Raw genomic sequence first — 21531 nt, 5'->3', positions numbered from 1 at the left:
ACAACACGGCCGTCACTGGAGCTGGTTAGAAGTGCAAAATCATAGGCTCCACCCGAGATCTACATGCAGAATCATAATCTCCATTTTAACAAGATTCCCAGGAAATTCGTAAGCACATAAAGCTTGAGAAGTACCTGTATTGCGCTAACACCAACCCTCTGACAACAAAACAGCACACCTCTGAATAAGGAATGGAGGAGAGAAATAGGGTGCTCACTGGTACAATAAAACTTGCTTTCTCTTCAGACGCCTTTTTTATGAGCTATCCATATACTCGTCAGCCTACTCAAGGTTTGGTAAAGCATTCAGATCATCATAGAAACAGCTGAGAAGTGGAGGAAAGAAGAGTGGGAAAATACTTATAATATAAAAGAATAATGTACTTATAATGTTGCCTTAGATTGGGGCGGGGGGTACCCGATAGGGCTTTTTTAGAGCCTCAGTAATTAGGGGTCAATACCTGTAATGGGATTTTCCTGATATCACACCTTCAGGTGTCCCAAACTCCACTCTTAGCTGCTCAGGGAAAATGAAACTAATGGTGAAGGATGCTTTGGGCTCTACTGCCTGTTCCAAGTTCCCCCTCACTCCCGAATTATATTATTCCTGAGAGAAGATGTAGAGTATACAATCACAGGGAAGAACAAAACACTGGAGGAACTTGAGAAAAATGGGAAGATGCAAAAAATTAAAAATTTTAAAAAAAAAGCTTGAAATTTTGTTGCCCCACATTTTTTTTTAAACTTCTTTACTGGAGTATAATTGCTTTACATTGTTGTGTTAGTTTCTGCTGTACAACAAAGTGAATCAGCTATATGTATACATATATCCTTATATCCTCTCCTTCTTGCATCTCCCTCCTACCCTCCCTATCCCATCCCCTCTAGGTGGTCACAAAGCACCAAGCTCATCTCCCTGTTCTATGCGGCTGCTTCCCACTAGCTATCTATTTTACATTTGGTAGTGCATACATGTCCATGCCACTCTCTTACTTCGTCCCAGCTTACCCTTCTCCCTCCCCGTATCCTCAAGTCCATTCTCTACGTCTGCATCTTTATTTCCTGTCCTGCTGCTAGGATCTTCAGAACCTTTTTTTTTTTTTTTTTAGATTCCATATATATGTCTTAGCATATGGTATTTGTTTTTCTCTTTCTGACTTACTTCACTCTGTATGACAGACTCTAGGTCCATCCACCTCACTACAAATAACTCAATTTCATTTCTTTTTATGGCTGAGTAATATTCCATTGTATATATGGGCCACATCTTCTTTATCCATTCATCTGTTGATGGACAGTTAGGTTGCTTCCATGTCCTGGCTATTGGAAATAGTGCTGCAATGAACATTGTGGTACATGACTCTTTTTGAATTATGGTTTTCTCAGGGTATATGCCCAGTAGTGGGATTGCTGGGTCATATGGTAGTTCTATTTTTAGTTTTTTTGAGGAACCTCCATACTGTTCTCCATAGTGGCTGTATCAATTTACATTCCCACCAACAGTGCAAGAGGGTTCCCTTTTCTCCACAACCTCTCCAGCATTTACCGTTTGTAGATTTTTTGATGATGGCCATTCTGACCGGTGTGAGGTGATACCTCATTGTAGTTTTGATTTGCATTTCTCTAATGATTAGTGATGTTGAGCATCCTTTCATGTGTTTGTCGGCCATCTGTATATCTTCTTTGGAGAAATGTCTATTGAGGTCTTCTGCCCATTTTTGGATTGGGTTGTTTGTTTTTTGATATTGAGCTGCATGAGCTGCTTGTATATTTTGGAGATTAAGCCTTTGTCAGTTGCTTCGTTTGTAAATATTTTCTCCCATTCTGAGGGTTGTCTTTTCGTCTTGTTTATGGTTTCCTTGGCTGTGCAAAAGCTTTTAAGTTTCATTAGGTTCCATTTGTTTATTTTTGTTTTTATTTCCATTTCTCTAGGAGGTGTGTCAAAAAGGATCTTGCTGTGATGTATGTCATAGAGTGTTCTGCCTATGTTTTCCTCTAAGAGTTTTATAGTATCTGGTCTTACATTTAGGTCTTTAATCCATTTTGAGTTTATTTAGGTCTTTAATCCATTTTGAGTTTATTTTGCCACACATTAATTTTAAATTAGTCAAATGAATGGGCAAAGTGCCAAACCCCAGCCTGACCCCAATCCTGATGAAATTAATCTTCCCACTTCTGTCTTTGGATTTCCCAAATTCCTAACCCAAGCAAACTACAGTTGTAGTCATTAATGCAACATATACTTACTGAAAGTGCCTGTAACCTGCCCCAAATTTCAAAACCAACTAGATTTTTTTTAATTTAACGGGCTCATATAGGCTTTTATTCTTCTGTTAATTGTTAATCTGCTAGCATTACATAACTAAATAACTGCACCTACTAAATCTTCTGAGCACTTATTATGTGTCAAAACTGAGCACGCACATACATTTAATCCTCTGAATAACAAGGCAAGTCTATTAATTACCCCCATTTACAGATAAGAAAACACACAGTAGTTCTCAAATGTTTGTTTCCTTACCCTTTGGCCTTCCTTTGCCTGTCAAAAACAAACAAACAAAAATCACTTCTTTTACAAAGTTTTCCCCATCTACTCTTGACCCAAATTATTTCTTCTTTGTGCTTCCATACAACCTCTCTCAGGTACAATATGATGGGGGGGGTGCTGATACATATGAATAAGAAAGACAAGCACCCCCAAAGAACAACAGACAAAGGACAGGGCCAGAATCTACACACTTAAACCCACACAAACAAGTAAGTGGAAAAGATTTTTCTGAATGGTAGTATTGTGCCAGACATTGTCAACAGGTCAGGAAATGGGCACTCCCATTTACTGGTGGAGGAAGGGAAACCCAACACCACCTTTCTATGGCAATTTGGTAATACATACCATTAGCCTTAAAAAAAAAGATCACACCTTTTGACTATTATGTTCTACTGCTAGAAATATACCCTAAAGTAATGATAAAATTCTCACAAGGATGTTCATCATAATTTATAATAGCAAAAATCATAAACAAATGAAATGTCCAAATTAAATATACCAGACATCCAATTAAATAACATACAGCCATTTATCTTCTGAAATGTTAACTGGGAAGAAGGCATAATACAAAACTATACGTGTAATGCCAGCTTTGAAAATATACATTCACAGCAGAAAAAGGACTGTACACTGGAAAGATCTATGCCAAAATGTTAATAGACGTTATTTTAAAATGGTGAGGTTATATGTGGTTTTATTTTTTTCACTTACTTATGATGGTTTTGAAGTCAGAAGAAACCAAGGTTCATCCCCTGGCTCCCCCACTTACCAATTGTGTGACCTTGGTCAATTTACTTTATCTAATCCTTGATTTTCTCATCTATAAAATGAAAGTGGTAATACCTATCCTCAGAGATTAAATGAGATAATGCATGCAAAATGCTTACACTAGTAGGCAATCAGCTAAGTTTTGTGAGCACTTTTTTTTGTTTTTTTTTTTTTTTGCGGTACGCGGGCCTCTCACTGTTGTGGCCTACTCCCGTTGCAGAGCACAGGCTCCGGACGCACAGGCTCAGCGGCCATGGCTCACGGGCCCAGCCGCTCCGCGGCATGTGGGATCTTCCCAGACTGGGGCACGAACCCGTGTCCCCTGCATTGGCAGGTGGACTCTTAACCACTGCGCCACCAGGGAAGCCCAATGAGCACTTTTTAAAAATATATCAACATTTTATGTTTATATTCAGAAAGTTATTTTTCCTTAAAGAATAAAAATCTGTGACATTAGCAAATTACCACATAGCAAGAATCTGATAAAGCTGTATTCTCATCAACTGAGCAGTATACAAATCAGGACATTTTAGCATTTTAAACAATGTTAACCAAATTCCCAAGAAATTCATCTGAGAATTAGAGATGGTGGATATGTGAACAAAGGGACCTATGTATTTATTGAACGGTCAGAAAGACACAGTAGAAAAAAAAATTAGGTCCTTGGGATCTAGCCTACTCTATAACATCTACTATAATCTTAATTAAATAATCACCAAAAAGACCAGGTCACTTCAGACTCTACCAGGAACAGTAAGATTCAATTCCAGAAAGCTCAAGATCTAATTTAATAAGGGGTAAGACACAGATCCCAGGTATCAATGAACCCAAACTGTTATTTTTAAAGACTTTGATATCTTAGACATTAATAATTATAAATTTTACTTAGCTTTATTGCACACTAATTGCACACCTAGATGCACATCCCAAACATATACAACCTTCTCAGCAACTCCTCAGGCTGAAGATATAGAAATCACAGACCAGTTAAAAGAAATTGGTAGCTAAGGGGGCCTACAGACCTTTCCTATCATGGATTTCTGGAATATATTTTCCTCTTTTAAATCTAAAATGATGAACATGCTCCATTAAGTTAAAAACATGCAAATATGCAATACTTCCGGAATAACATATAAGAAATTTGTGACAGTATCTCTGGGGACACAGAACCTGGGAGAATGGGGTAAGAGGGAGACATGCTTTCTAGGTATACCTCTTGTACTGTTTGTCTTTACCACTGTATATGTCTGTGTGTGTGTGTTTACATTAAATTCTGGTTAGTAAAATACAAAAATAATTGCCTTATGTTTGGTTTGTAAAAAAGATATGCAGACTAGATTTGCTTACTACAGTGGAGAAAGTCAGATGTAGATATCGTCTGTATGAGAAGTACTACAAAATGAAAGTTTTTTCTTTTGTAAATGGGAGTTTTTAATTGGCTCTAGAAATTTTTTTAAGAAACAGAATCCTACCTTGTCTCTCCTGTTTATTTTTTAGTTTATTAACTATTATTATTTTTTCAAATTCAGTGTACAAGTCAGCAGTTTTTACTGTATTCACAGAATTTTGTGACCATCACCCCTATCTAGTTCCAGAACATTTTCATCACCCCTTAGAGAAACGCTGTACCTGTTGGCAGCCACTCTCCTTACTCCCACCCTTCACGAGCCCTAGCAACCACTAATTTACTTTCCATCTCAATATATTTGCCTATTCTGGACATTTCATATATATGGAATCATGTAGTATGTGGATTCTGTGACTGGCTTCTTCACTTAGCATGCTTTCAAAGTTCATCCACGTTGCAGCAGGTATCAGTACTTCGTTCTTTTCTGTGGCTGTTTAATATTCTACCGTATGGCTACATCACCAGGTGACAGACATTTGGTTTGTTTCTACTTCTGGGCTATTACAAATAATGTTGCTATAAACATTCGTGTTCAAGTTTTTGTAGACACAGGTTTTCAATTCTCTTAGATATATACCTAGGAGTAGAATTGCTGGGTTACACAGCAAATCGGTGTTTAACTTTTTAAGGAACTGCCAAATTTCAAATGAAGGTTTTGAAACACAGGATACAAAGGAAAGGGACAAAAGCGCTTGTAAACTACCACAAACATTTGCCTGGAGAAATCTCCAGTTATAATCATTAGTAAATTCAACTCATGACCATCTGAAAACACTGAAAGACGTATTTATGTCTTAAAAAGACTTGAGACATGCTTAACAAGTATGTGTTAATAACAGAATGCTCCCAGAGTAGAACTGAGCATTCCCAACTTAAAGGACTATAATTCTAACAGTAAAGAAACTTCCAAATAACTTCAATTAGCTCTCACTTTATTTCCATGAGTCCTTGGGCATCAGTTACATAAATAAAATACAACACTTCAAAGTTATAGTGGGGTTTTCTTTCTAGTTGGTATTCGATTTTCTTACCATCATAGCTATAAATAACATATACAAACATCTCCATATGCCTTCAACCTACACTCGTGACAACTGTCATCTACTTTCACAGAATAAAGGCCCTCCAACTGATAACAGCTTATTTGCAGTTAACTCTTTCAAAAATGTGGAAAATGCTCATGTTATGAGCCCTCAGAATTAACACTACTACTTAATGTTATACACTACTAGTTTCTCTAAAGCATAAATATAGACATCTCATAAAAGAAAAAAAGAGACTTGAGATATATGTGATTCTTTGAGCAACCAAGTAGGTGTACTACAACACCATCTCAATATCAAGCAAAGTCAAGTCAACTTGGAAAAGGGGAAATGATTTACTACTCATATCCCAGCATTACCTATAAAAGTTTTACATACGATTAGTCAAGGATCTCCTGGTGACATGAACTGGTTAATACCAAAGGCAACAATGTGTTATGGAGAATGCTTATTGTAATAAAACTGACCTTCCTTAATATACCTAAGTGATGGACTCATGTCTTCTATTTCTCTCACATTCTCCAAAATATTGGGCACTCAAAAAGTACTTGTTGACTTGTAGATGAATACCTAAGGTCTCACCCTAGCACCATTCCCTATGAGAACCAGAGATTTAGATTTAATCAAATAGTATTTTTTTTTAAGCTGAACCACACAGAAGCAACGTGGGAGCCTAAAAAATAGAACAGTTTTACTAACTCATAATCTTAGATTAACATTGCTCAACTTCTTGGAGCTTCAGTGCCCTTGTGTACAAAATGACAATAATGTCTACCTCAAAGGCTATTGTTAAGAAACGCAACCTTGGTCATTCCTTATCTACGATTTCATTATAAAGAAATGCAATGCAGTTATCAAATTTTCCTATTATGGTGAAGACTTTGCCTAATTAAAGTACACACAAAACAACATACTGACTGTCTTTACTGTTAGTTTTACAGTAATGAAATGTGACTTACAAAATCTATGGGATTTTCTATTTTTAACCAGAAACTGCAAATGAGGTGAAACTTTGGTCAAAAATTTAGATTTTGCCTCACCTTATCCTGAAATAGCCTACAAAATAATGTAACCCAGTTCTTGTCCTCAAACTGTTAATCTGGGATAACAGACTTGTATCACAGCAGTACCGATCTGTATTCTTTAATATCCTCTAATCTGATACTTTCATGTTCTGCTTAGGGTTCTTCCTGTCCACCTCCAATCACTTACAGAAAGTACTTATAGGATGTTCCTCCCCACAGAACCCCAGTTATATATAAAAAGGCTAGAAGTACACAATAGCTAAGAGGTGGAAACAAACTAAGTGTCTGTCAAAAGATGAATGGAAAAACAAAATGTGGTATATACATAAAATGAAATCAACCTTAAAAAGGAAGGAAATCCTGTCACATGCTACAACATGGATGAACCTTGAGGATATGAAATAAGCCAGTCACAAAAAGGCAAATACTGTATGATTCCACGTGTATGAGGTATTTGAACTAGTCAAATTCACAGAAACAGAAGGCACAGTGGTGGATACCAGGGCAGAGGAGAGAATGGGGAGTTGTTGTTTAATGGGTCCAGTATCAGTTTTGCAAGATGAAGTTCTGGAGACCTGTTTCACAGTAATTTGAATACAGTTAGCACTACTGAACTGTACACTTAAAAATGGTCAAGATGGTAAACTTTATGTTTTTGTGTTTTTTTACAATGAAAAAAACATAAAAACATTAGGGAGCTAAAAAGTACTTCACTTATCTGCTGCTAGACAAAAATAATTCTTGTCAAGGGGAAAAAAGAAGACTATGAGCAGTCCCTTCCCCGCTACCAATTCTTATAACCATTTCTAATGTTGCATCCCTACATAAGGAATCTGACAAGAGTTACTGATTGCCTACAACAGCTTGTTTTCTTGAAATACAGCCTTCCCAATCTATTAGCCAACAGAAAATATTAAAGATTCCTCTTATGCTATCTTAAAAACACATCTACTCCAGGCCCACAAGACTCTCACCTTGTGGTAAACTGGGAAAGAAAAAAAAAACAGACGTGGGGAAACACCAAAAAGGTTGTTTCCACTTTCATAGGCAGCTGACCTGAAACTACAATGGCAAGTTCTAAAAAGTAACATTGTTCCAGATTTTCAAATAATTTAAAAAATGTTCCCACCAATCCCTTTTACCAACTTCGGTTTCTCTCTTAATACAGACTACTGAAGAAGAATTTAGATTCCTTCTGAATGAAGTATAAACAAGCAATCAGATAAAAATCCAATATACACTGTAATATTTTTACCCATGGTTAAGGAGACAGCAGTTTTTTAATTAAAAAAAAAAAATCAAGATGGGAATACACTAAAGCTGTCAGGTCCAGTTAGAAGATTCATCCCTCTAATATTATATCAGTAACAGTAAGTACTAACAAGATTCCTAAGAAAGAATACCCTTTTAATAGTCTAAAAACTATCATTACCATATAAAATATCCTTGACTCCTCCAACTTAACCATATAGGCATATAATCACAGACAAATTTTTAGATTAAAGCAGAGGTTCTTAAACAGGGTCATTGTTCCATGAACCCCCTTGAACTGGATAAAAGAGATCACTCAAGGACTTCAGAAAAGAAAATTCCAGTTGATATCTGAACATTCAGAGAGAAAGTCAACCTATAGAAACTAAAATTACAAGAGCCTGACCCTTGGTATAGTGGCACACAGAAGCACTCAATAATGAATTGCCAGGAATTCCACATATGCCACAGGCAAAGATCTAGATGACATTTTAATCAGCTACAGCTAACATTAACTAAAAATGTCCATATTAATAAAAAATTAGCTATTTTTAAAATAAACTCAATGTTTATTTAAAAATGTTTAAATGTTTAAACATGGATGGAAAATTGGTAAAGCTAGTTTTAAAAGTCCTACATACTTTGACAATTTTTTTAAAAGGGTAGAAAAGTAGCCACAAAAAAAAACCTGAAAATACTAAGCAATAAATAGTTGATACTGCATTCTTCAAATGGGAAACTCAGCAACTATTTAAATATAGAATTATGCTGCATTTTAAAGTAGAATTTAAAGAAAAACACTGTTCCTTCTCCTTTCCTCCCTTTAGTGGTTAAGAGTTGAAAATAGTTACCATGCCAATTCTGTGACTTTCTTACAAGAAAAAAGTAACACATCAAACCACTACATGTCGGGTTCAAAATAAAACACAATGTCAAGGGCACCAACTCATTTCTAATGACCAGGCAGCCAACCCAGAAATGGCACTAGACTAGGCTTTAAGGAATTTAGTATTCCTACATTAAGTATTAATGATAGCTGGACCTCAGCAGAGATACTGGGAAAAGCCCTGAAAAACTGAAGGCAGATTTAATTTGGTACCTAAAGAACAGCAAGGGAGTAAGTAGGCTGAAACAATCTGAAGTCATAGGAAAGCTTTAAATACACATGCACAAAAGCAGCACTTTATGATTCTTTCTGATCACTTATAGTTCATGATTTTTTTTTTGTTCGTTTGCGGTACGCGGGCCTCTCACTGCTGTGACCTCTCCCGTTGCGGAGCACAGGCTCCGGACGCGCAGGCTCAGCGGCCATGGTTCACGGTCCTAGCCGCTTCGCGGCATGTGGGATCTTCCCGGACCGGGGCACGAACCTGCGTCCCCTGCGTTGGCAGGCAGACTCCCAACCACTGCGCCACCAGGGAAGCCCCCATGAGATTCTTTTAAAGCAATAGAACAATGAAATTAACAGACTAAGCCCACAGTTGTGAGGTATTTCTGGATGGCAGGATTTCCTTATACTATTAAAATCTGAAGACCTCAAAGATATTTTAAATTTTCAAATACTTACTTATTTAAAAATGTAATAAGCGGGGACTTCCCTGGTGGCACAGTGGTTGAGAAGCTGCCTGCCAATGCAGGGGACACGGGTTCGATCCCTGGTTCGGGAGGATCCCACATGCCCCAAAGCAACTAAGCCCATGCGCCACAACTACTGAAGCCTGGGCGCCCTAGAGCCCACGTGTGGCAACTACTGAAGCCCGCATGCCTAGAGCCCATGCTCCACAACAAGAGAAGCCACTGCAGTGAGAAGCCCATGCACCACAACAAAGAGTAGCCCCCCACTCGCCGCAACTAGAGAAAAGCCCACGTGCAGCAACGAAGACCCAAAGCAGCCAAAAAATAAGAATGTAATAAAAAGCCCTACACATTAACAAAAAAGTTATAAAAAGAAAAAAAGAGACTATTGCCCCCCCCAAAAAAAAATCAGTGAGAAGAACGGCATTGTTTTACATTGCTGCAAATCTTTTTAATGTCTGACTTAACAGAAGATGCTGAGGTTCTCTTAATTGCTTCTGCATCCAACATACTACACTATGTTGTGTAGGTTAAATATATGAAGAAATCCAGTCTTAGGTATGTAGTTGGGAAGGGAGGAATAGTTTCCTTTTTTTTTTTAAATAGATGTTGACTTTTTTTTTAAGCTTTATTTATTAAATTTTATTTATTTTTGGCTGTGTCGGGGCTTAGTTGCAGCATGTGGGATCTTCCGTGGCAGCACACAGCCTTCTCTATAGTTGTGGCGTGCGGGTTTTCTCTTCTCTAGTTGTGGCGCACAGGCACCAGTGCGCGTGGGCTCTGTAGTTTGCAGCACACAGGCTCTAGTTGAGGCTCGCTAGCTCAGTAGTTCTGGCGCAAGGGCTTAGTTGCCCCGAGGCATGTGGGATCTTAGTTCCCTGACCAGGGATCAACCTGTGTCCCCGGCATTGTAAGGCAGATTCTTTACCACTGGACCACCAGGGAAGTCCTGGGAGGAATAGTTTAATAGGCTTTTCAGGTACTACGGATATCTCTTTGATACTACAGCAAAACTCAACACGTGATAGTTTCTTAAAGGTTTGTGGGGTCTGAAACCATACCAGTTGTCTGTTATATTAGAATCCATTGCTCTATCTTGCACTTTTACTTATGCATAACTTTTTAGCATCACAAGCATTGGCCATTCAGTTATGCAGATTTTCCAAATGTTGACACATTTCATTACACAGTATTAAAAATCACAATCATTAATATTACTACTGATCTCATCTGAAATATCTGTAAGTATTCAGAAGTTATCAAGCTCAGGAGATACACATTTTCCAAAACTTTGAGTTTTGCTTGAAAGCTCAGATTTTATCACGGGCAACAAATACTGTCCATTGAGGTAACAGATTCACCGTTCATTTGAGAAAATGTCTGCCAAATATACAAGTCTGAGTAGTTTGTCAGTAGCTCCTTCTAGTAAAAATAATGTTCCATGAAAAGAGCAACTACTTCAGCTTGAAACAAATAATTGCACCCATACTTTTCCTTCAACCACTGTACTCTGTCTGGTCTATAACAGAATGGTATAAGTGTACTTTCCATTCTGTCAAACAGAATGTTCAACACACATGTACTCAAGAGTCAAGACTTTCAATAGCAGAGACTTGACAAAATTAATTTTTACTGTTTCATCAAAGACATTACGTAAAACTGGCATTTTAAAACTGCTGGTACATGGCAATGAAGATTACCATGACTACTGGTACCATTTGGTGCCAAGGCCTTGATACATGCTAAGTTGCCTGCAGATTTACCAACCCTTACTTTTGTACCATTGGTGCAAATGTCAACACAGTGAAAAAGGCAAATATTATCATGAAAATAGTTTCAACTTCAGAGACGTTCTGACACAGTTGAGGGGTTGCCAGACCACACGTCAAAATGGAATAAATGATCGCTGTTTTGACAGTGGTTACAGACCCCCTGTGACCAGAAAAATGCACCTACGTACAAGCACACACATTACAACTTTACATACAACATCAGAAGGTTCAAAAACCCCTTATCGAATGTCCTAGCTTAAGAATTCCATTAGCAGAAGATTCAGTAAATCTCCAAGTTGGATTTAATTACTTCAAAACAACAATAATCTGCTTGGCATTACAAATAAACTCTAAACAAGTCACATTCCAACAACCTCAAACACCTTCACCTAAACTAAAAGAAGCAGCTCAAGTTTTTAAGTAAATAAAATTACATTAGGGAAATTTAAAGGTTTGAGGTAAGAATCCCAGCTCTACCACCTGCTCAAGGATACAGTTAGTAAACTAGCCTTCCTAGCCAAGTTTCCTGTCTCTATGGAAAAACAACAGCATCTATTTATTTCAAAGATTAATAACAATATCAATAAAGCACCTAAAACAGTACCTGGCACATAATTGAGAAATCTAATTTATATATTACCAGACTTTACTTCTCTTTCCTTCTACTAAGGAAGCAACTTGCAGACCTTTGATTACTCAATTTTAATTTCCATTATCACCTAAGAGAAGGGAAAAGAGACTGTAATTGAGAATATTAGCTAAAACATCTATCTCCAACCCTTTAATTTTCCTATTTAACAGCATAAGAAGCTTAAAATAAAGTTTACCTTTCTTCCTGCAACTCAACTAGGCAAATATAGATGTATAAATACGTAATATATGGTAATCTTTTTACTGATTTAATAAAATTAATTCTTTCCTTCAGTCTCTCATCATTCTGCTTATTCCACAATCTTCAAAAATTTTAAAATATAGTTCACTAAAAGAGAGTACTAAAAAATACCTAAGTGTAATTTTTGGTTTATTTTAGTAACCTGAGACAAAATGCCATTATCTCTTGTAATTTTTTTTTTTTTTTACCAATAAAGGGGTAAGAAAAAATTTTTAGCATCTTAAAAGAAAACAAGGATACTGCCTAATACTAGATAAATATGATCATTCATGTTATTTAATGGGCGAAGTTACACTACTTTAAGTGATGGTACTGCATTAGTACCAGACTTCTGTCAGCAGTAATGCTAGTGCTGAGAGAAAGATGTGTGACATGTGAAACAAGGTAAGAATGTTAACTAATACCTTTGCTATGAGTCATTACGTTCTGGAATACAGCTGATGTGCCAATATTCTGAAATTTGCAAAAAATGGGGTTCTACTGTTTTCTTCTACAAATTGACCCTAGTGCCTAAATCGAACATGCATACTACTCTAAGAAACACAGAACACAAATGATCTTAAAATCTATTTATATTGTAGCATAAAACATACTGAATGGATTTAAAACCCTCAAATTTTGTGTGATACCCCAAAGATTATTTGCTTCTCAAATTTTATTTATGTCCTTATTCGGGGAGTATTTAGACTCTCCAATGAAAGTTTTTTTTCCAAGAACCAGTCCACAAGTCTAAGTCCAAAAATAAACAGGAAGCAGTGTTGAAAAAGATGCAATACATCTGGATCCAAGTTTCACTGACTTCATGTAATAAAATCATACCCTAAAATAATATCCTATAAAAGAAAGTTTAAGAATATCAAATATGGAGATGAGGAAAAGTATACTTACATTAATTAATGAAAATAATAAAAATTTATTATTTAATACTTAATATTAAATAGTGAAAATTTGCATTAAAATAATTAAAATAACCAATATTGGTTAATTTTTCCTTATCTTTCACCCAAAATTACACACTTCAGATTATCCAAGTGTATTTGAATTTTTAATAATTTTATTTTCACAAGTAAAATTTGAACAAATTAACAAATTATCAGAATTGCTACTGCAAAAAATCATGAGGAAAAATTCCTTACTGTTTCACATTAAAATGATGAACTTGGTTTTCTAGTTTGTTGAATCTAGATTTTAAAAACAAAACCAATAATATCTCTATTAGTAAATAACAAAGAACTGGGAAGGAGTCAAGTCATGCCAAGTTATAAATGGGACAGCACTGGCCACATGTTGATGTTGGGTGATGGGAGTTCATTATACTATTCCATCTTCTTCCTGTAATGTTCAAAATCTCCATAATGAAGTTTTTTTAAAAATTCAAAAGAACTAGGCAAATTAAAAAACAGGCAACTATTAGCTTCAGGGAAAATGAAGGGATGCACAAGAAATGAGCAACACTACAGTGTAGTACAGCTCAGTAGAGAACATCTGCATCCTCGTAACAATGTAAGCACTGACTTCTAATTTAACCACAACATGTGATGTAACGCTGGGGCAAACGCACAAAAACGTCAACAGCTTAATCTTCATCTACCATGGAAGGAAGTCAATTGAAAATGTCTAAAATTGAAAGAAATAGAAATATAATTTTATTCACAAAAAATGTAATTAAGCCCAAGGGAAACAGCTAGAAGAAGGGTTCAACATAATTGCCTTCAGGAGAAGGGCTAAGGAGGATTAGGGAGTGAGTGTGGAAGGGATTGCCATTTTTCATTCTAAACCCTTTAGTATAGTATGGGATTTTTTAAAAACCTTTTTCATTGTGAAGTCTAACAAATACAGAAAATCAAAATCAAAACAACAATCTTCAGGTTAATCAGTTATTACAAACATTTGTACAACCACCATCCAGGTCAATTTGCCACCCCATGAGCCTTCCCAGAACCCCTGGCAATCACAACTGCCTATCACTGCTTAACAATAACCACTATCCTGGCTTTTACAGTTAATTACTTTGTAGCTATTCTTTATAGAGTTTTACCAGCTTCATATGTGTCTCTAAATCTATGGTTTAATTCTAAATGTTTTTGAACTTTGTATCTGTGGAATCAGAGAATATGTATAAAACATACACATACCATTTTCCTCACTTTGGCTGATGAGAAGTTTTTAATAGCCTTTAAAGACAATTGCCCAGTTTCCTCATTCTCCTACTCTCCCTTACTCATCATAAATATTCAAGTAATAACAATAGCTAAACCCTTATTATGTGCTGGGTTTCTGTTTTAGGAATATTAACTCATTTAATCATCAAAACAAAATCCTAAGACAAGTTTTACTGTCATCCTCATTTTACAGAGGGGGAAAACAGGCACAAAGAGGTTGAGTTAACTTGCCCAAGATCACACAGCTAGTAGGTGACTGGGCAGGATTCAAACCATGGACTTTGTGCTCTGACCTACCTTCTCATGGGAGAATAGCTATCAATAAAGGAAAAACTAAAAGTACAGGATATGATAAAATGTTATTACTGTTAACTATGAAGGTTAAAATAAAAACTACATGAGAATGATTTTAGTGCCTCATCCTTCTCCCAAACAATCAGCTACATCAAAGGTAAACTACTTAAAGTGCCTGAAGAGCCGTGTGTGCACAGAATAAGTACCCCAACACAGGCTGTAACTGTCCTGAAGGGCTTACATGGGCCAAAAGACAATGAGAGTATCTGATCAAATGTCAAAATTCTGTCTTAGTTCTGTAATGTTATTTAAGGAAAAATTCTGAGCCTTGAGTAACTAAGTCCACTGTCTTATTTTTAAATTAAGGCCCCCAGAAAGTCTAACATCTCAAACAATTTAACTTACCAGTAATAATAATGTGGGGCTGTCTCTTTTCTAAGACATCTTTGAGAGTTAACAAGATTAAGAGTACAAGAACAACCGAAATCACCTAATCCAGTTCTGTTTTCTTAAGGCTAAGCATACTGGAACTCAGAGGAGTACTTACCACAAGTGACATATACTAGTCTGTCGCTAGGATAGAAACCCAAGGCCTCCTCGCTTCTTTCTACTACACGGCTATATACCATCAGTCCACTTACAAAGCTGCCAAGTAAATAAACTCATGATTGCCAAAAGTATGTCTCAGTCATGCTACCTTTCACCCATACTTGTCCCCCTTCATAACCTCATTATAGTAAATTTTCTTCCTCCATTCAATAAATACTGGATACCTACTGTGTTCCAGGCTTTCTCTTAAGCATAGCAGTTTATATATAGAATGTCCCACATACAGCTTACAGTACAACAGTAGAGGTTTGGGGTACTAATATTATAAATACAAAGTGCTACGAAGGTAGATTCTTAAAATACTCCCAAAAAAGGGAGATGAGTAGTAAAAGGGTTACAGGCATGACCTGAAGGATAAGTATGATTCTGATAAGAGAACTGTGGCAGGAGTATCAGGCCTTCCAAGGTAGGAACAGCAAAAAAAAAAAAAAAAAAAAAAAATCACGAAGTCCCCAAAGTAAGAGTGTACAGGACTTGTGTGAAGAACTGTATCCATTTAGCTGGATCGTAAACCACACTAGCAAATAAACTTAGAGAAGTAGGGGCCATACCAGTGAGAAGTCTCACATTCTATACTAAAATATCTGAATGTAATTCATAAGCCTGTGGATACACTGACCACTAAAGATTTCTGAGGAAAATAAAACTGGGACGGCATTTAAGATTAACTTAGAAGCAAAACATGACAAGAAGCAGGGAATCATTTAGGAAGTTAGAGCAATCCTGATGAGAGATACTGAGAACCTTAACCAAGGTAAAAGTGGGTATGGAAAGAAGATTAAAGCATTACAGAAGTAAAAAGAGTATGCCATGACAGCTGAATACATGTAGGAGGGGAAAGACAATTTGGTGCCTTTGATGGAAAAGAACTTAGGATGTACTGTTAACAGAAAACAGGCAAGCTAAACTAAAGGTTGAGCCAGATGTAACCCATTTAGAGATTATAATCTAAACCAAGGGGGAAATGTATTAATCTTACTTTATTTCAGAAAAGTAAACCTTCTCTTAGTAAAATAAACATAATAGACTATGATGTGCAAACTACAGTATGCAAAAAACCCAAATTAAAGCTGCATAATTTGAAAATTGGGTGCTTTTTATACTTATTGCATTTGTATAGACATAGGTACTAGAATAAATCATGTTTCTATTAAAATATACATACCAAGCTTCAGGATAAGATACTAGGAATGCACTGTATGTTAAAAGTAATATTTAACAACCACAGATGAAAATTATTTAATGAATCAGTTGCAAAATGCAGTTACTAAATATTAGCAGAAGAAAGTTACCACTGATCCATCATACATGTCACAAACTATCATTTGGTTCAGTTAAGTTTGGAATCATCAATTTCTTCTGATTAAATCAAATGCATGTGGTCTTTGCCTGTTTAACAGTGAACTACGCACAGGGTTTGTATTCTAGACACCTTGGAGCGCTAGTGCTCAGCATTTAGGAGGCCCCTAGAAGATCTTTGATAAAGGGAATAAATGGACAACAACAAAGGAACGTTTTTCAAGTATACAGCACTTTCATAACTTGGCGAGTATTACACAACAGCACAGAACTAATGATCCAATATCTGAGTGCCTACTGTTCAATAGGTAATGGAATTACAAAATGAGTAACACATGACTCCTCCCTTCAACTTAGGATTTATTTCTCTGAACAAGCCAAACACCACAGGCTTCATCAGAAGACCCTGATTTACACTATTTGTATGACCATCAGTGAGTCTCTTAACTGCTTTAAGCTTCCAGTTTCTCATCTGAAAAACAGATGAGGATTCAATAGAAAGAAATGTGAGAGTGCTCTGTATCAGAAGTACAATGTATGCCAGTTGGCTCCCCACACAATTCAGCAAACTGATCAGGTACTTAATTAAGAATGACATTGAAAAAAAAAAAAAGAATGACATTGAGGACTTCCCTGGTGGCACAGTGGTGAAGAATCAGCCTGCCAATGTAGGAGACACGGGTTCGAGCCCTGGTCCAGAAAGACCCCACATGCCGCGGGGCAACTATGCCCGTGCGCTACAACTACTGAGCCTGCGCTCTAGAGCCTGCGAGTCACAACTACTGAGCCCGCGTGCCACAACTACTGAAGCCTGCGGGCCTAGAGCCCATGCTCCACAACAAGAGAAGCCACCGCAATGAGAAGCCTGCGCACCGCAACGAAGAGTAGCCCCCGCTCGCCGCAACTAGAGAAAACCCGTGCGCAGCAACGAAGACCCAACGCAGCCAAAATTTTAAAAATATAAATAAATTTTAAAATTAAAAAAAAAAACCAAAAACGAGTAACACTGACACAAGCAAATCCAAGCATTCAACTGGCTCAACACAAGGCCATCATCCTACCGTGGCCTTGGAAAAACCCTCAAAACAAACAGTACACTGACCGTAAGTCAGAAATAGGATCTTATTATGAGGACAACACAATCTAGAGACAGATAATTTATAAATTTTCACTAGACAAATTTTTGAAAATTAAAAGTACATATTTTAATTATCTGAGTATTAGAAAATTCCTACTGTAATTCAAACACACAATACTATTAAAATTCAAACTTTAATATTTCTGAACAATGAAATAATAAAACTAGTTTATTGAATATAATGTCTCCTCCATCTCAAGACTTCCTCCATCTAAGACCATCTCAAATGAATGTAAAATCCTAGAGTTTCAAAACTAGAATTTTGAAATACACTAATAAACAAATCTGGGGGAAAACTAAAGCCCTTCCACTGATCAAATCCAGCTTCAAAATACACAACAATAAGCTCTCCAGAAGACATGCTATACATCTATAACACCGTTATTTTCTTATCCACCTAAGTTAATCTTTATAAGACAATTAAATGCATCATTTGAGCCAGCATTTCTTCACAGAATATGCCAATCAACACCACACTCTCATAGTAGGCAAGTCCAAAAAAACTAAAAATCTCCCCTCAAAATGGAAGATGCTATCAAGAATATTTCTGAGCTAAATATTGATGGCACCTAGTTCAACTAAATTATCTAAAAGCAGTGTACAACCATGAAAATTCATCACCATTTATTTGTACGTGAAATTTACACAGCAAGGACACCTTTACCGCATGGACCTTAGATTTTTCTTGTGACGGTTTTATATATATCATCATCTAGTGCTCCTTATTTTATTCAGGAAAAAATAATAATAAAACACGGCATAAGTAATAAAAGATTTAAGATTATCTTCCAGAAAGGTGACTTTTAAAACTGTTCTTTCCCTGCTTGGACAACAAACATAAAATGTTCTTAAACTAGAACAGACTCAGCTGAAAGGAAATCCTTCAGCAACAGAGATTTTGGAAAGATTCTATATCCAAATTCTGCATTATTAAATGCTTTCTTACCTTCTGCTACATCATCATCTACTGCTCCTTTCACCTGAGAAAAACACCACTGAATATCATTCCCTCCTCCAGCTCCTGGAAAAAGAAAACATACCAATTAAAACTGAGTCCTACTCATGTTTACTCTCATAAACAGAGACGGCATCCATAGTTGGCATGATACTAACAGCCTGGTACTGCCCACACATACAACCACCACCCCACAGCACTAATTTGGAAAAAGGTTAGTCCCCAATAGTTGGTACTGCATTAAAAAAGAGAGAGAGATTCCAGGTCTGAAATATTTAAAGGCCATGTACTATCGTTACCACTGTACATCAGTTCAAAAGTTCCCTTCCATTTTCCCTTCCCCTCAAACACAGTAAAAGCCTTACTTCAAGCAAGACCTACCAGAAAAAAGTAAATACCGAAAGCTAAAGAGTTTTCCTTTAAGGCTACAAAAGGCGGCAGGAGAGTTAATAAGGTTAAGCTACCATAAAACACGGAACGAAGAGAAAACTTCAGGAACATTACTGCCTGGGTGAGGAGCGATGATTCATATGAACCCTATCACCACAGCGCACATACAGCAAACACAACATCACCACCCATTTCTTTGCAGTTCATTACGAGCAAATCACTGGCTCCAGAGAGGAAAAGAAACTGAATTGAATGTTGGTGAAGAGATTGCCAAAAGGAAGCTTGGTTTGCCTCCCTTCACCTAATCCGTCAGAATCCAAAGGACCTGGCAAAGAATTAATTTCGCTCATTTGTCATCATCTTGTGCAGAACAATTTTAATTTCACTTAATCATTCAACAAGGCCAAAAAGCAACTTATGCATAGCAAACCCTAAGTCAATCCAATATGTTAACTTTTTTACAGGTTTAATTATCTATCTAAATATTGATAAAAGCACGGAAAACTGGTTTAGTCCCTGAATGTTTCCATTTCACTGCCAAGCAGGGAGGGGGCAATGTCCTGGATCTATGGAGAAAGAAACTGAATCTAGATCTAGGACTGATTCTACTAGATGAAGGAAGATATTCAGCAACACCAAAATACACAAAAATAATCCTCGAAGCAATTACTTTTCTCTTCCTTCACCTCCATTCCTTGCTAAATATTCCAACCTGGTTTTCTCTCTGCATCTCCCCCCCTCCGCCCCAAGCTTTTACCTAAATCTCTCTCCTCTTGGCTATTTATATCTCTGAGCTCCACAACTATTTTAACTAACTCCATGAAACCCTTTTGGGAAAAGGACATCTGCACAAAAGCTAACATGCAAAACGGAAAGTTAAAATTACATTTTTCACGCAACTCGCTGTATTAGAGGCCTTGCACTCTTTGGACCTAAAGGGTAAAAAAAAACGAAAGGGAGATGGTTCCAAACAAAAAAAAAATTCAGGCTTACAGTCTCAAAAATATACGTACCCACAGTGGAAAGAAATACACGTTATGTCCCCATTGTATTTCAACTTATAAAGCACTCTTCCTTCTCAGTGCAAAATATATTTGTAGGAACACCCAAAAAGGCTTGCAGCAGAGAGAAACATAGGAACTAAAGGAAGGAAGAGCTGCAGAAAAGCCCCCTGGGGGGGCGGGGGCGGAGGTTCCACCGGGCTCCCAAGCGCAGGGACGAATCGGCACTCGCCCCTACCCCGCCCCACCCACGCCTTACCCCTCAGCTCGCCGGCACACACCCCACCCCCACCCATGCCCAGGCTCCAGCCCTCCAGTTCAAAGCCATTTCGATACCACAGCGACCACTCGCCTCTCCAGAACCCGCCCCACCCCCACCCCAGCCCACTTGACCAATTCCCTGAAATCCCAGGGGTGCCCCGTGGCTCTCCAAGAGGCGCAAGCAGTCGCTAGGCGGTGATGGAGGGAGGAGGAAGGAAGCGGTGCCTTGTCAGTGGAGAGGGTGATTTCTCCTTTACCTGCCATGTTGCGCTGCAAATGGTGACCCTGCTGGGTTCCTCGGGGTCTCCGCTTCCTGAACTCACCCCCCTCACCTGGGGATGGGGGGGTAGAGAGGGCGGATGGCGGCGGATGGCACCTGTGGGGGGAGGGGGCGGGGGTCGGGGGAGAAGGAAGGAGGGGCTGGCAAACCAGCCGGCGGGATGGTGGATTTCACTCTTGGTCTTCCCCACTCTTGCTCTTTCTCCAGCGGCGGCGGCGGCGGCTACGACAGCGACGGCGGCGGCGGCAGCGGCAGGGCAGGCGACTCCACTTTCAAAATGGCGCCGGCTGGCCTGGCCAGTGACGTCACCAGGAGGGCGGAGCCGCAGGCCTGGGCCGGAGGGGCGGGGCGGGGCGAGGGCTGGAGCGAGGAGCGGAGGGGGAGGGGCGGGGAGCGGCCCGGCGGGCTCCTGGCCCCGCCCCTTCCCGCCTCGCCCCGCCCCTTCCCGCCTCGCCCCGCCTGCTGCGTGCCCTCCGGCCTGGCCCGCGCGCTCCCTGTCTCAGGCGGTTCCCCCTCTGCCCGCCCTGCCAGTCCCAGTCCGAGGTCCTGCTGCACATCGGCGCCCACACCGTCGCGCCAGTGCCTGGACTCTGGGGCCGGCTCAGTGGTCCAGTTAACGTGGTCGCTCGTAGAGATTGGTGGGGTCTTGTGTCTTTGCAGAGAATACCCGTACTGTATTGCTACTTAAAATAATGACACTGCGGGGCAGCCCCGCGGCCAGTGAAATACAGGGACGGTAGCGCTGACTCGTTGCTCAGCCAAGGTGAAAGTTCGCGGATCTGAGGAGGACGTAGCTGGGCTGGTGCCATCTGGGTGAATTAAATTACCTTCTCATGGGCCCTGGAACTGAGGCGAGAGCCC

The 21531-nt window shown here is 38.5% G+C and overlaps 1 protein-coding gene across 1 annotated transcript in view; it reads right to left on the bottom strand.

The window, feature by feature from the left end:
- Positions 1-20939, bottom strand: part of PPP2R2A (protein phosphatase 2 regulatory subunit Balpha) — an 83554-nt gene extending 62615 nt beyond the window's left edge. Inside the window, exons 1-2 of the mRNA XM_060015191.1 lie at positions 20648-20939; positions 18730-18804 (exon numbers count right to left, since the gene is read on the bottom strand). Coding sequence (XP_059871174.1) covers positions 18730-18804; positions 20648-20654 — 82 coding nt within the window. The 5' untranslated portion in view covers positions 20655-20939. The remainder of the gene's footprint in view (positions 1-18729; positions 18805-20647) is intronic.
- Positions 20940-21531: the final 592 nt, after the last annotated feature.

The sequence above is a fragment of the Delphinus delphis genome, chromosome 6 (genome assembly GCF_949987515.2).
Source record: "Delphinus delphis chromosome 6, mDelDel1.2, whole genome shotgun sequence".
Classification (NCBI taxonomy): domain Eukaryota; kingdom Metazoa; phylum Chordata; class Mammalia; order Artiodactyla; family Delphinidae; genus Delphinus; species Delphinus delphis.
Note: the sequence above shows the minus strand (reverse complement) of the source record. Positions and strands in the feature narration are given on the sequence as shown.